At 36.0% G+C, this 11,949-nt stretch overlaps 2 protein-coding genes across 2 annotated transcripts; both read left to right on the top strand.

The window, feature by feature from the left end:
* The first annotated feature begins 4,060 nt into the window (after nucleotides 1–4,060).
* Nucleotides 4,061–7,195, top strand: LOC103960263. The gene is made up of 3 exons (XM_009372711.3): nucleotides 4,061–4,404; nucleotides 5,892–5,993; nucleotides 6,824–7,195. Exons 1-3 carry the CDS (start codon nucleotides 4,324–4,326, stop codon nucleotides 6,941–6,943), a joined length of 303 nt encoding a protein of 100 aa, XP_009370986.1. The 5' UTR covers nucleotides 4,061–4,323; the 3' UTR covers nucleotides 6,944–7,195.
* A 506-nt stretch (nucleotides 7,196–7,701) lies between these two features.
* Nucleotides 7,702–9,152, top strand: LOC103961466 (F-box protein CPR1-like). The gene is made up of 2 exons (XM_009374017.2): nucleotides 7,702–8,949; nucleotides 9,078–9,152. Exons 1-2 carry the CDS (start codon nucleotides 7,702–7,704, stop codon nucleotides 9,150–9,152), a joined length of 1,323 nt encoding a protein of 440 aa, XP_009372292.2.
* Nucleotides 9,153–11,949: the final 2,797 nt, after the last annotated feature.

The raw sequence follows: 11,949 nt of genomic DNA, 5'->3' as shown, positions 1-11,949 counted from the left end.
AACCTATGTTCGATTCCCCAACGCGGCAACGAAGATATATTTTCCTCAATATTATTTATGTTTTGGAAGCTACTGGTTTTAATCACAGAACTTATAATTTATGAACCTAAGGGCTCTGATACCACATGTTAGCGTAAACACAACACCAGGATCATGCAAAGCAAGTTACCGTGATCAAAACACAGAACCATAAACCATAAAGCAATGCACAGAGAGAAAACATACATGTAGAAAAGTTCCAAGCTGCTGCCATGCCTAATTTCTGCATCAAAGTCGTGGTGTACCTTCTCCTCTCTTCAATGAACGAGAGTCTCAACTAATAATAGGTCTTAGTCTTATATTGAGTACTCACTGCGAGAGTAGAGGCCACCATATATATACTATACAATCTTAGCCAAATTCTATAAGGATTCCCCTATTAAAATCCATATAGAATACCAATTCCTTCCAAATAGCAGTCCAGTTACAACATGGATTAACAAATCCATTCCCAACAAGACTTCCTACTCAATCTCTAATCCTACAACCAAGTTTACCGATTCATACTCATGCTCATATTCTAACACTATTATCCTCTCTTGAGGGGTAATTTTCAAGCTTTATGGAACCCCTTATTTAATGGCTTTAGCAGCTAAAAAAACCCAACAATCTTTATCTCAAGCTCAATTGTTTATCTATACAAAAAGCAACAATCTTTCACAGACTTGTGATCATTTTATCTTATACCTAATTTTGTATTTGTCGAAAATCGAATGACATTGTATTTGTTTTTGAAATTTGGTCAGCTTAAGGTGCTATTGTTTGGTAGAGCAAGGATGCAGCTCCCCAACATGAATCAAATGTAGCTTCATTGATTAGATTTATAACCTAGGTATATTTATTAAAAATTGAATGAAATTGTGGTCAGCTGAATGTGCTATTGTTTGGTAGAGCAAGGATGCAGCTCCCCAACATGAATCAAATGTAGCTTCATTTGATTAGATTTATGACCTAGGTACATTTATCATCATTTGATTTATTTGACGGTCAAAATTTAACGCTATAAAATCTATCAAAATCCATAGAAATTTGTTATATGAATCTTCTCAAATCTTTCAAAACCCATATGGATTTTGTAGAAGTTACATAATCCTATGAAATCCATCACTCAAAATCTATTAAAATCCTCTTAAATCCTAACTTAACTGCACAAGTTGAATTTGATGCTCTTGTTTAAAAATTTCATCTCCTTGTAGATGATCAGCTGTAAGAAAAAAAAAATTCCTTCTTGTAGATGATCGCTCTAAGAAAAGAGCCAAATTTACAAATCTTGATGATGAAAATCAGAGAACCCTAAGAGTGAATTTGTATTTTATTTCCTTGCCTTTTTCCAAAATGTGTCAAGTTCACTTTTCACATTGCACTTGAATTTTTTTTTTTTTTTGAAAAGTTGAGGTGTATTAATTGAATTGCCTCCTTAAAATGTCATTTAGTCTCAATTTACCCTTTCAAACTGATTTTGTTTCACTTTGCCTTTTGAAACTATCATTTTCAATTCTTTTGATCTCATTTTAACCCATTCAGTTAAGGAAACCTTAAATTCAAGGGCATTTTGGACATTTCAATTTTTACACTCTTCTTTTAATTGAATTCTTCAAATACGATCATTATATCAACCAAAATAAAGGTTACAATTTTGTTTCTAGAGTCATTTCATTTGCAAGACATCTATGTACGGGTTCAATGGAAACTTTGCACTTGAAAAATACTCATTACAATAGAAAGAAAATATGACTAGCCTATTTCAAGATATCTTTCTAATCAAAATTGGGCTAACTACAAGTTTCGCCTATAAAAAATGATCTTAGATCGAGTGCACAACATATGATCCTACAATAACCATTACGGTATCCCATCCAAAATATGCTTCTTATGCAAACCCAAAACCAAAAAAATTCATCTAAAGCAAATGTGCACAATTTGCAACCAAAAGTTTCACATTGTTGAATCACATGTTCCACTAGGCATGAGCTTGTTCAAAAGGTGCTTGCACTTGTGGTTGAGAATGAGCTTGTGGGGCAACAAATTCTGCTTGGCTCTGAGTGTGAAGCACTAACGGCTTGTACTCCTCCCTATGACTGAAATTGATCACAATGCCCTCATTTTTGGATTCCTAATATATATGTTGTTGATTTCTCCAGGTCCACTCACGACCGATTAACATAACATTCAATCTCTCAAATATATAATTAAACACTTTACTGATAATTCCATTAAAAATGGTGTGTAGAAAGTTAAATGTCTAACATAGCATTGAATTTAACGTTTCTTTAACAAAATAAAGTGGAGTGAGACTAAATGAGTTGAAAATAGCAGTTATGGGAGACAAAGTGAGACAAAACCAGTTTTAAGAGATAAATTAAGACTAAATGGCAATTCCAGAGACAATTCAATTAATAATCCAAAATTTAATAATCTGATGCAAAATCAATTAAGCAGCTATGATGCCGAGACTTCTGACTCCGGAGTACGATTTCTTTAGGAAATTGAAGGTCTCAAGCCCCTACAGTCCAAAATCGCAATTGTACAAAAGATCATGAAACCCTAAAAGTCCTAAATCCCTCCAAAACCCAACATTGGGAAATTTTAAAATATAACAAAAAAAAAAAAAAAAAAAAAACAAACCATGTACAAGAAAGCCAAACATATTCGATGGCCACCCATCCCTAAACCCGATCACGGTCATCTCCGTCATTGGCCCTCGCCGGCCACCATATCACCAACCTTTCTTCGTCTCTCTCTCTATATAACCCCGAGTTTCCCAGCACCCAAACTCACCAACCTCGTCCCCTAATAAAATGCAAACGTCTGTAATAATCCTTCACTTCAGTTTAACAAAGAAAATCCCCAAATTATAGGGTTTGTACAATCGCAACAGAAAAAAGCTTTAAGCAAATGAATGTCTTTACCCATTATTAGGGTTTGTATTCTCTACTTGCTACAATCCGTGAAGAGAATTGCAAAACATAGACATCCAGAAAGAAAATCAGAATTGGAGAATGAATCAACAAGCGTAGCTTCCTTGGCAATTGATACCATATATTAGTTACAGAGAATTCGTATAGAATTCATACGAACAAGAAGATGAACTTTAGATAATGTGGCGCCATGTGAGTGGATGGTTGTGTAGTGATGATTGGCTGCTGGCAAATGTTTATATGGTTGTTTTTTTTTATTTTCTTCTAACCTTAAATTCCAATAGAGGTAAAAATGAAGTTTAAGTGAAAATTTTGAAGTGTGGGTGTTTTCATAAAACTGTGGATTGTTAATAGAACTATCCTATAAATATCTTAATAGATTAAAATGGTGGGGTGTACATTCTCTGCACTAAAGTTTGGATCTCTCTCTATAGTTTTGACGCATTTAATATAATTTATCTGATAATTTTTCAAAAATAAATATGTAATGGCATCCCCTATGTGATATAGGACTCAGAATTAGGAAGTTTGAGTGAACCTTTTTCTAATTTGCTGAAAAATATTTTTAAGGTTTATTTTCGTTTTCAAATAGTGATGCAATATCGATCAAATGACTGACATTTTTTTTATCAAACATATATAGATGAAGTCACTCAATACTACTATCTAGTGATATTCCTCATCACTTTCACTTGTAAATGAGAGATCTTAGGTTCGAATATCGTGAATGACGAATTTGATATCAAATTAGATTCTTCATTATATGGATTAACCGAAGTTCCCCTCCATTTAGTGTAAAATATATCGGTGTAGTAAAAAAAAAAAAATATATATATATATAGATGAAATTCTCTTAAAGCGATCATTTCCGCAATTTAGATTTTGCTTGTTCATAATTTCAAACAATTTCTCAGATTTATTTGAAAGATATTTGTTAGTCTAGACTCTTCTAATGGCCCAACCATCTAGGCCTGGCCCGTTTAACACAGCAGTTTCCAACTTTCCACACAACCAAAGTTAAACCAGTATAACGGCTGCTTTTCCCATAAAGCCTAACTTTGGCTCGTTCTGTGTTTCTCTCTCTCCACCCCTCACAGAAAACACGCAGCTCCCTCTCTCCCTTTCAAGAACCAGCTAAAACCCAGATAAGATTCTTCCTCATCATCTTTATTACGTTACCTTCTCTCACATCCTCGCCAAAACATGGCGCCACGTGTTTGCCAACCGAGCTCTCTCCCTTTCTGGCCTCGCTTACCATGTTTGCCACCTTGTTCGTATCGAATCCTAAAGGATAAAACGCTCCTCCTTTTTTTGTTGTCGAGCTGCACAGAGTGTGAAGTTTATTGAGTTGGTCTTATCCTGAGCAATGGCATCGCCCAGAAGTTATGCGATTCCTGAGGGCTGGGTGATGCGGAAGAAGGTTGAGAACGACGGGACTGAGGTCGAGGTACTCCAAATTCTCTACTCTTTTTATCATCTTTTTAAATTTTGAAGATTTGGGTTGCAATTTGATTTTGTTTTTATGGTTATGTGTTTTTAATTTTAGTGATGTTATTGTGAGTTTTTTTATGTTGATTGAGTAAGGTATGGAAAAATATCCTACGAAATAAAGACTTTCACTTGATTACCTGACAGCTGTTTTGATAGTTCGATGTGCAGATCTGAAGTTTTCATTGTTCTTTACTAGAAAGGTTTTCCAGTGTTTTAAATTGTTTAATTTGCTTGGATGATAAAAATTTTGATATTTTGACTGCATGGAATTGTTTTGATCTTCATTTCGATAAAGCATAAGTACCATGCTTTGTTCGGGAAACTTCTTGGTGTAGATAGTTGATACCATGCAGCATAAGCATCTCCTTGCCCATTGATACGGATTAGGTTATATAAGCTGAGATTGAGTTGCTCATTATTGTTGTGTTCAAGGGATAGAACTCGTGGACTTGCACAGATATACTAGTGATCTAGCAGATATGTGCTCAGATCATACGAAATCTTGTGGGATTGGTTAATGTTGAAAAGACATATTTAGCAGTACGTGATACCAGGTCGCTGAACATCCTGTTCAGCTTCCTCGTGACATGTTTTTGATGAATCTAAAGTTTAAAAAAATTCAAATAGCTTCATGTGTTGAACTGCATATGTTTGTTGAATATTCAGTTCAGTGTTGTCGTAACGTATTTTACATGAATCTAAGTAATGTCATTTTCCTATTATATTTTATGTATCGAAAAAATATGAATCAAGCCGTTTTCTCTCTCCCCAAACCCTAGATCTGCAAGTCTCTTAGCCGTTAATCTTTTCATAAAATTTTTAAGATGTATCTAAGGAATGTCGTTTTCCAAATAGCTGCACATGTTGAAGTACTTTAACCGTCAAATTTGAGGAGCTTAATTGATATTGGATAGGTGTTGCCAATAAGCGACACAAGATTTTTTACGGTCTTGGAAAAATAGCTCATTGGGAACGGAAACTTCTTGTTCCCTAACCGTTTTAACGTATAAATAGGTTTGTAATTTACCATTTGTGTACACTTAATAATGATCCCTGTTTGTAGGTTTCATGTTGCCTTTTTATAATCATGAACTTAAATTGAGGAAAATCCTAGATCTGCCATGGGTCTACTATATTTCTGAGCCTTTTTACAGAATTGCTAGCAGGGAAGTTGGTATTTATAAATGTTTGATCAACTTCCCTGAAATTTGCTTTAACTTTTTCTTTTTTCCTTGTTTTTAATCTGAATATTTGGTTCACTCTTGTAACTATATTTCTTAGATCGTTTGGCTTTTAGCATGCTCGAAGACATGCTACTATATATAGTACTGATTATGATAGAATTGAATAAGTAAGGCTAGCAAGTCTTGAAGATAAAGAAAAATTAGTTGAAACCTAAACAAACCTTTAGGACTGATACTTTTCAATTTATGTCTCTTGTAGCGCTTCGTCTGTCTTGCAACAGGACTAGAATTTGGAACCTATAATGGGATGATGCGGTATGTTCATTTTGCTATAGCTAGAGAAGCTTCCGTCTACTCACCGGTGAGTTTGAGCTACTTTAATTATTTTTAGTTCATGTTTTTTTTCTTTCCTAATAACTATCGTGCATATATCTACCTGAATTGTGGGTTTCAGAGCCTAGAATCGTATTCTAGCTATGTCGACATGGGAAAATGATGAACAGGAGCTTCACGGTTTTATCTAGTTATTTGATTTTATGATTGCCTTTTGATACTTATACGTTATAAAATCTAACCCTTTTTGTGCTATGATCTTTAAAGTAGGTTATTTTGGAGGAATATTTTGATGTATTAGAGAACAGCTTTGATTATAAGTTAACTAAGAAATATATATGTATTCAAACAGTAAGGTGGGGTTTAGTGTTTCATTTTCTTCTAACATTAATTCGTTGATGAGTACCTTTAGGCCTGTTTGTTGTCTAGCTTTGGATAGTTAGATGGATTAGCCATGAAGAAAATTTATCTCTCCCAATCCTACTTTCATGGGGATTAGGAGGCATTAGTTTTCTTCACAGCTAATCCATCTTCTACCTTGACAAAAAATGCAAGTAGACATCCATTTTTCCATTCAACGTTCTTTGAATGTAGTGAGTTATCCCATCCAAGCCAATCCTAGACAACAAATGTTCATTCTGTGAATTTTGTTTCGCTGATAATAATCTACAGCTCCACTTTTACCTGCATTTGAAAGACTTACTTTAAATCTAATAACATTATAGATTTGAAAGCAATTTATACTCATTTATACATGAAGGGGATCCTATTCTTACTGCATGAACGGCAGATTGTTTTGATTTTTTTTTTTTTTCTTATTTGGAATTACAAGTATTTATCCATCATGTTCATGTGCAGGGCTTCAGTCCACCGAAGAAAAAAGCCAGCTCTAAGCGGGGAAAGAAGAAAGCGAGCTCTAAGCAGAGAAGCAATGCACAAAAGGAAGGGGGAGCAAAGAAGAAAGCGAGCTCTAAGTAGGGAAGCAATGCACAAAGGGATGGTGGAGCTCTAAGCGGGGAAGCAATCCGAGCTCAAATTTAAAAATAGATCAAGCTTTGTGTTAGAAAGAAAAGGCTGGTTATTTCAAAACCGGCTATTTCTCCCCTCTCTCGTCTATCTTCTCCCCCCTAACTAGCGAGAATGTTTGTAATTTTTCATTATTAATAAGTGTATCAATTGTGTTTGTTCTGGAATTGTTATTCATATTATGTTTTTGTACCACATTTTCATTTTCATACCACCTTAGGTGGCATTTGATATGAACAGCCACATCATTTGAATTAATCATATTTTTAAATTTAGTTCATTATTTAATAAACTAATAATTAAGAAAAACTAGTTAATTAAATAATGATTGTGGTATACGAGAAGTCTTTCTCCTTTCTTTTCTTGGGTTTTGCAAATTTTTCAAATGATGTGGTTATCCACATCAGATGTCACCTAATGTTGTATATAAATATGGTATAAAAATATGATATGAATAGCATTACTTGGAATTCAATGAGAAACAATTAAAAGTGCTAGATTTGTAATTAACCTTTTGCATCGGGAAGGAAATTTTATATTGGTAGGGTTTATTTTCAGGTTTATTTCCTTCTAGTCAAAAGAAGATTCAATTAGATTTACTTTCCTATTTAATGTTTTCCCAAACGTAGTTGGATAATTGATTAAGACTAGTTCCCCTCCTATAAAAGGGGCAATGCACTGCTCTATTCCTTTGTGCTTCTTCGGCGTCAATGTCAGACCTCCCATTGGACCTGCTCCTTAAGATCCTTTTACTTCTGCAGCCCAAGGATATGATCCGATGCATGTGTGTTTCCAAAGTTTGGAATTCTTCTATCCGCAACCAGCGGTTCATCACCATCAAATCCAACTTTTGTCGCACCATTATACTTAATCTGTATGATCCCATGCATTTCTTGTCGTTGCCTTTGTACGACAATGAGACGTTGGGGACTGCGGTGAAAATTGCACGGCCGCCGTTGGAACAATCTTGTGATAGCATATTGGGCTACTCTAATGGCTTGTTATGCATTGAACACACCTATGACAACAATAGAGCTTTTGCTTTGTGGAACCCGTCCATTCAAAAGTTCAAGATGATTCCTTGTACAACCACCTCTGAGCCGCACCACCAGCAGCCATCGGAGATGAACGACAAACTGAAGAAGCAAGGGCACTGTGGATTCGGGTATGATTCAGCTAATGATGAATATAAACTTGTGGAAATTGTGGAGTTTTGTAGTATAGATAAACGGCGTTCCACTAGATCTGTTTGTGGAAATTGTGTATACGAGGATAGGGTTGTTGCTAGTTATGAAGTGAATGTTTATAGCCTGAAATCCAACGCGTGGAAAAGGATCCAAAGCATGCCTCCTCGCAATGGCTTTCGACTTCCTCCATTACAATCAGTGGCCGTGTGTTTGAACAGTGCCTTAAGTTGGAAGATGGATTGCCATTTAGATGACGATCGTCCAGGCATGATTCTAACTCTTGATCTTGCCAGTGAGAAATATCGCGAGTTTCCCATCCCAATCCGTGGGCACGAGGATGAGATTTCTTTGGGTTTGCTGGGAGGCTATTTATGTATTTGTCATCGTAATTTTGAGGTTTCAGACTTTCAAATTGATGTTTGGATTATGAAGGAATATGGAGTGACGGGATCTTGGAACCTGCTTTGTTCTGTTGAGAAGTCTGTTGACTCCCACATCAAACCTTTGGTATTTTCCAAGAATGGCGACATGGTACTTTTTGAGATGGACTGTGACCAGCTTGTTTGGTTTGATTTAGAGAAAAACAGTGCGAAAGTTGAATTCTGTCGTAAGCCCGATGACTTTGAGGTAATTGTTTTTGAAGGTGGGGGCTCGGGGAGCCTTTGTGTTCTTCTTGATGGTGATCCTGTAATTGTTGGGAGGCAGCAACAACTGTGTTCGACCTCTGAGAAAGAAGAAACTTTCAATATTGAAGGTGTTCCATCACATATGGTACTCAAAGCAACAGAAAATCCGAGTTTAGTGCTCCTTTCTTTCTTTAGACTAGGCTGTTTTATCTTTGTAATATTGTGTATTTCTTTTTCTTTTTTGTAACTCATATCATTGATCTATGGTAACAGCTAGCATTGGTTATAGTCAGTTTGTTAGTTACAAACTTTGATTCAACTAAATGTATATTGCCTTGCGGACTTTGATTTCTTCTTAGAAACTCATGTTTACTATCATGTGTTGAAAACAACACGAGTTTGACTTGATGCTAGAAAAGTTAGTTAGGGTTTAGTGAAGGAACACATAGCAGCCGATAAGATGTATACAATGATTTATTTACACTCGTTATTCTCGAGATTCAAATATCAAACCTAAGACCTCTAACTTACAAATGAAAACTAGAAATCTAGATTATAGTACTAAGTAGCAGCAGCAGCATACACCAGCAGTGTTTAAGTTTGGGTAGCAAAAATGCTCAATGGTCCTACAATTAGCAGGAAACAAATGGGTACTAGATAGGAAAGTCAATATTGTGATGTGACTCTAGTTGTGAATATGATTTCATGTAATTGATTTTAATTTGCTTGAACAGTAGATCCATGCCTTGGGTTCCAAGCAGTCTAGTCCGTATAAAGTCTTGATAATCTGTCAATTCATACAAATCATCCAGGTTTAAGAAAATCAGTTATGTTTGTTTGCAGAACGTGTAGATTTGTTTTAGGTTTTATGTTTCCTAAACCTAGTAAAACAATTTGATTATATTCTTGCTCTGCTGCTGCGTCAAGTACAAGTACAATGTTAGACATCCTCCCACCGGAGTTGCTCTTTAACATCTCTCTACTTTTCAGCCCGTGGATCTTATTTGATGCATGTGTGTTTTTAAAGCTTGGAATGCTTCCATCCGCAACCAACGGTTCATCCAAGCTCATCTCCAACACTCAATCAAAACCAGCTCTTCTCCCACCATTTTACTTAATCCATTTCATACCTTTGATTTTCCCGTGGCGTTGCCTTTATACAACACCGGTTCGTTCAAGGCCATCGTAGAAGTTGCATCACACCCATTGAGACGCTCTTATAGCCTGGTTTGCATTGGCATTTATGCCAAAAAAAAAAAAAAAAAGATTTTATTTGTGGAATCCGTTCATTCAAAAATTTTAAGAAGATTCCTTTCACAACCACCTATGAGCGACACCTACAACAGTAATCCAAGTTGGACACGCTAAAATGTGTCTATATGTTTGGATATATGATTCAGTTAATGGTCACTATAAACTTGTGGAATGTCTTCTTGGGTATTGGAAGACAATATCAATTAGTATATTTGATTCTCCTTGATTTTAGGATCGACTCTCTTCACATATTCTTGCAATTATATCGTTGATCAAAATTCTAGCAATATCATTCTTTTGCAACCTCAACAAACACCACATCGCCAGCATGAGCGAACCAAACTCTAAAATCAACAAAGACGTCCACTGATGTCTCAGATCCCTATACTTTATTCTATAGATCAACCTGTGAATGTTTGGTTTCCAAAACGGTCCAAGGGAAACTACAGTACTGTACAAAGTTATGGAAGGTTGGAAAAGCTATAACAGAACGCCAAGTTTCTCACCAATGTGCATAACCAATTAACGTTGGGTTGCTTGTATTTATAATACATTAGAGATTACATCCAGGGTTTGAAAACCCCATTTACAAGGAATATTTGAAATTCAAATATACACAGATATGAGAGTTACTCAGCTACAAAATATATGAAAAGTCATAAACTTAACCAACTGTTTGAAGATAAGAATTAGAAGACAACTCAAACACTTGAACTAGTGTTGACTTTAGAGGACTTTGTCTAACATCCCCCCGCAAGCTAACAGGACGGGGAACAACTGGAAGTTTGGACACCAAAAGCTTGAACCTTGATGAAGGCAAACCTTTTGTAAACAATTAGTTTGCGATTTGGTCCTGTGAACATATAAAATTTACCAGAAGTTCACCACGAACAACTTTCTCCCTTACATAATGGTAATCGACCTCCAAATGCTTAGTTCAAGAATGAAACACAGGATTCAATGCCAAGGCAATGGAGGAAACATTATCACACCAAATATGTGGACGAACCAAAGTAAGCTGCAAATCACGAAACAAAGATCTCAAACATGATAGCAGGGCTGCAGTATAGGCCAATTGTCCATATTCAGCCTTTGTACTCGATCTAGAAACTGTTTTCTGCTTCTTGGAACTCCATGAAACCAAGTTGGAACCCAAATAGACACAAAATCCTCCTGTTGAATGCTGTGTATCTGGATATTCCGATAATCGGCAACAGAGAATGTACTGAGAAGCATGCTACCAGGTTTATAAAGAAGACCATTAGCATAAGTAGACTTCACATATCGAAGGATACGTTTCACAGCCGTCCAATGAGTATTGTTTGGAGTGTGCATGAACTGGCATACCTAATTCACGGTGTACGAGAGATCAGGACGCATGATTGTCAAGTAATGCATGCGCTAACGATACTTTTGTAAGTCTATGGATCAGGATGAGGCTTTCCGGCAAACATGCTTAGTTTTTGCCCTGCAGGAACTAGAATGGAAATGGGCTTCGCATCAACAAACTTTGTGCGTTTCAAGAGATCCAAGGCATACTTTGTCTGACTAAGATGCATTTGATGATTGAAATAGGACACTTCAACACCGAGAAAATAGTGAAGAGGCCCTAAATCTTTCATAGAAAAGAGCGTCCCCAACTTCTTTATCAAGTGATGCATTTGAACTGGGTTATTGCCTGTAAGCAAAATATCGTCCACATATATCAACAAAATCAAATAAACTCCTCTTTGATTGAACACGAACAAAGACTAGTCACGCTTGGATTCTTGAAAATCCAAATGAAGCAGGAAGTCTGAAGAACATTGGAACTATGCTCGCGTTGCTTGTTTTAAACCATACAAACTCTGTTGTAACTTGTACACGTGATTAGGATATTGTTTGTCTACAA

Source organism: the organism of the source record quoted next, unplaced genomic scaffold, assembly GCF_019419815.1.
Source record: "Pyrus x bretschneideri cultivar Hongxiangsu unplaced genomic scaffold, Pyrus_bretschneideri_v1 Contig10, whole genome shotgun sequence".
In the NCBI taxonomy this organism is placed as follows: Eukaryota; Viridiplantae; Streptophyta; class Magnoliopsida; order Rosales; family Rosaceae; genus Pyrus; species Pyrus x bretschneideri.
This window is presented reverse-complemented; position numbering and strand designations above follow the sequence as displayed.

Excerpts from the sequence above, each read along its gene's own strand:
- LOC103961466 (XM_009374017.2), top strand. The coding sequence starts at position 7,702 with ATGTCAGACCTCCCATTGGACCTGCTCCTTAAGATCCTTTTACTTCTG. Across the intron at positions 8,950-9,077 it reads AAGGTGTTCCATCACATATG|CTAGCATTGGTTATAGTCAG; the intron begins GTACTCAAAGCA and ends CTATGGTAACAG.
- LOC103960263 (XM_009372711.3), top strand. The coding sequence starts at position 4,324 with ATGGCATCGCCCAGAAGTTATGCGATTCCTGAGGGCTGGGTGATGCGG. Across the intron at positions 4,405-5,891 it reads ACGACGGGACTGAGGTCGAG|CGCTTCGTCTGTCTTGCAAC; the intron begins GTACTCCAAATT and ends TGTCTCTTGTAG. Across the intron at positions 5,994-6,823 it reads AAGCTTCCGTCTACTCACCG|GGCTTCAGTCCACCGAAGAA; the intron begins GTGAGTTTGAGC and ends GTTCATGTGCAG.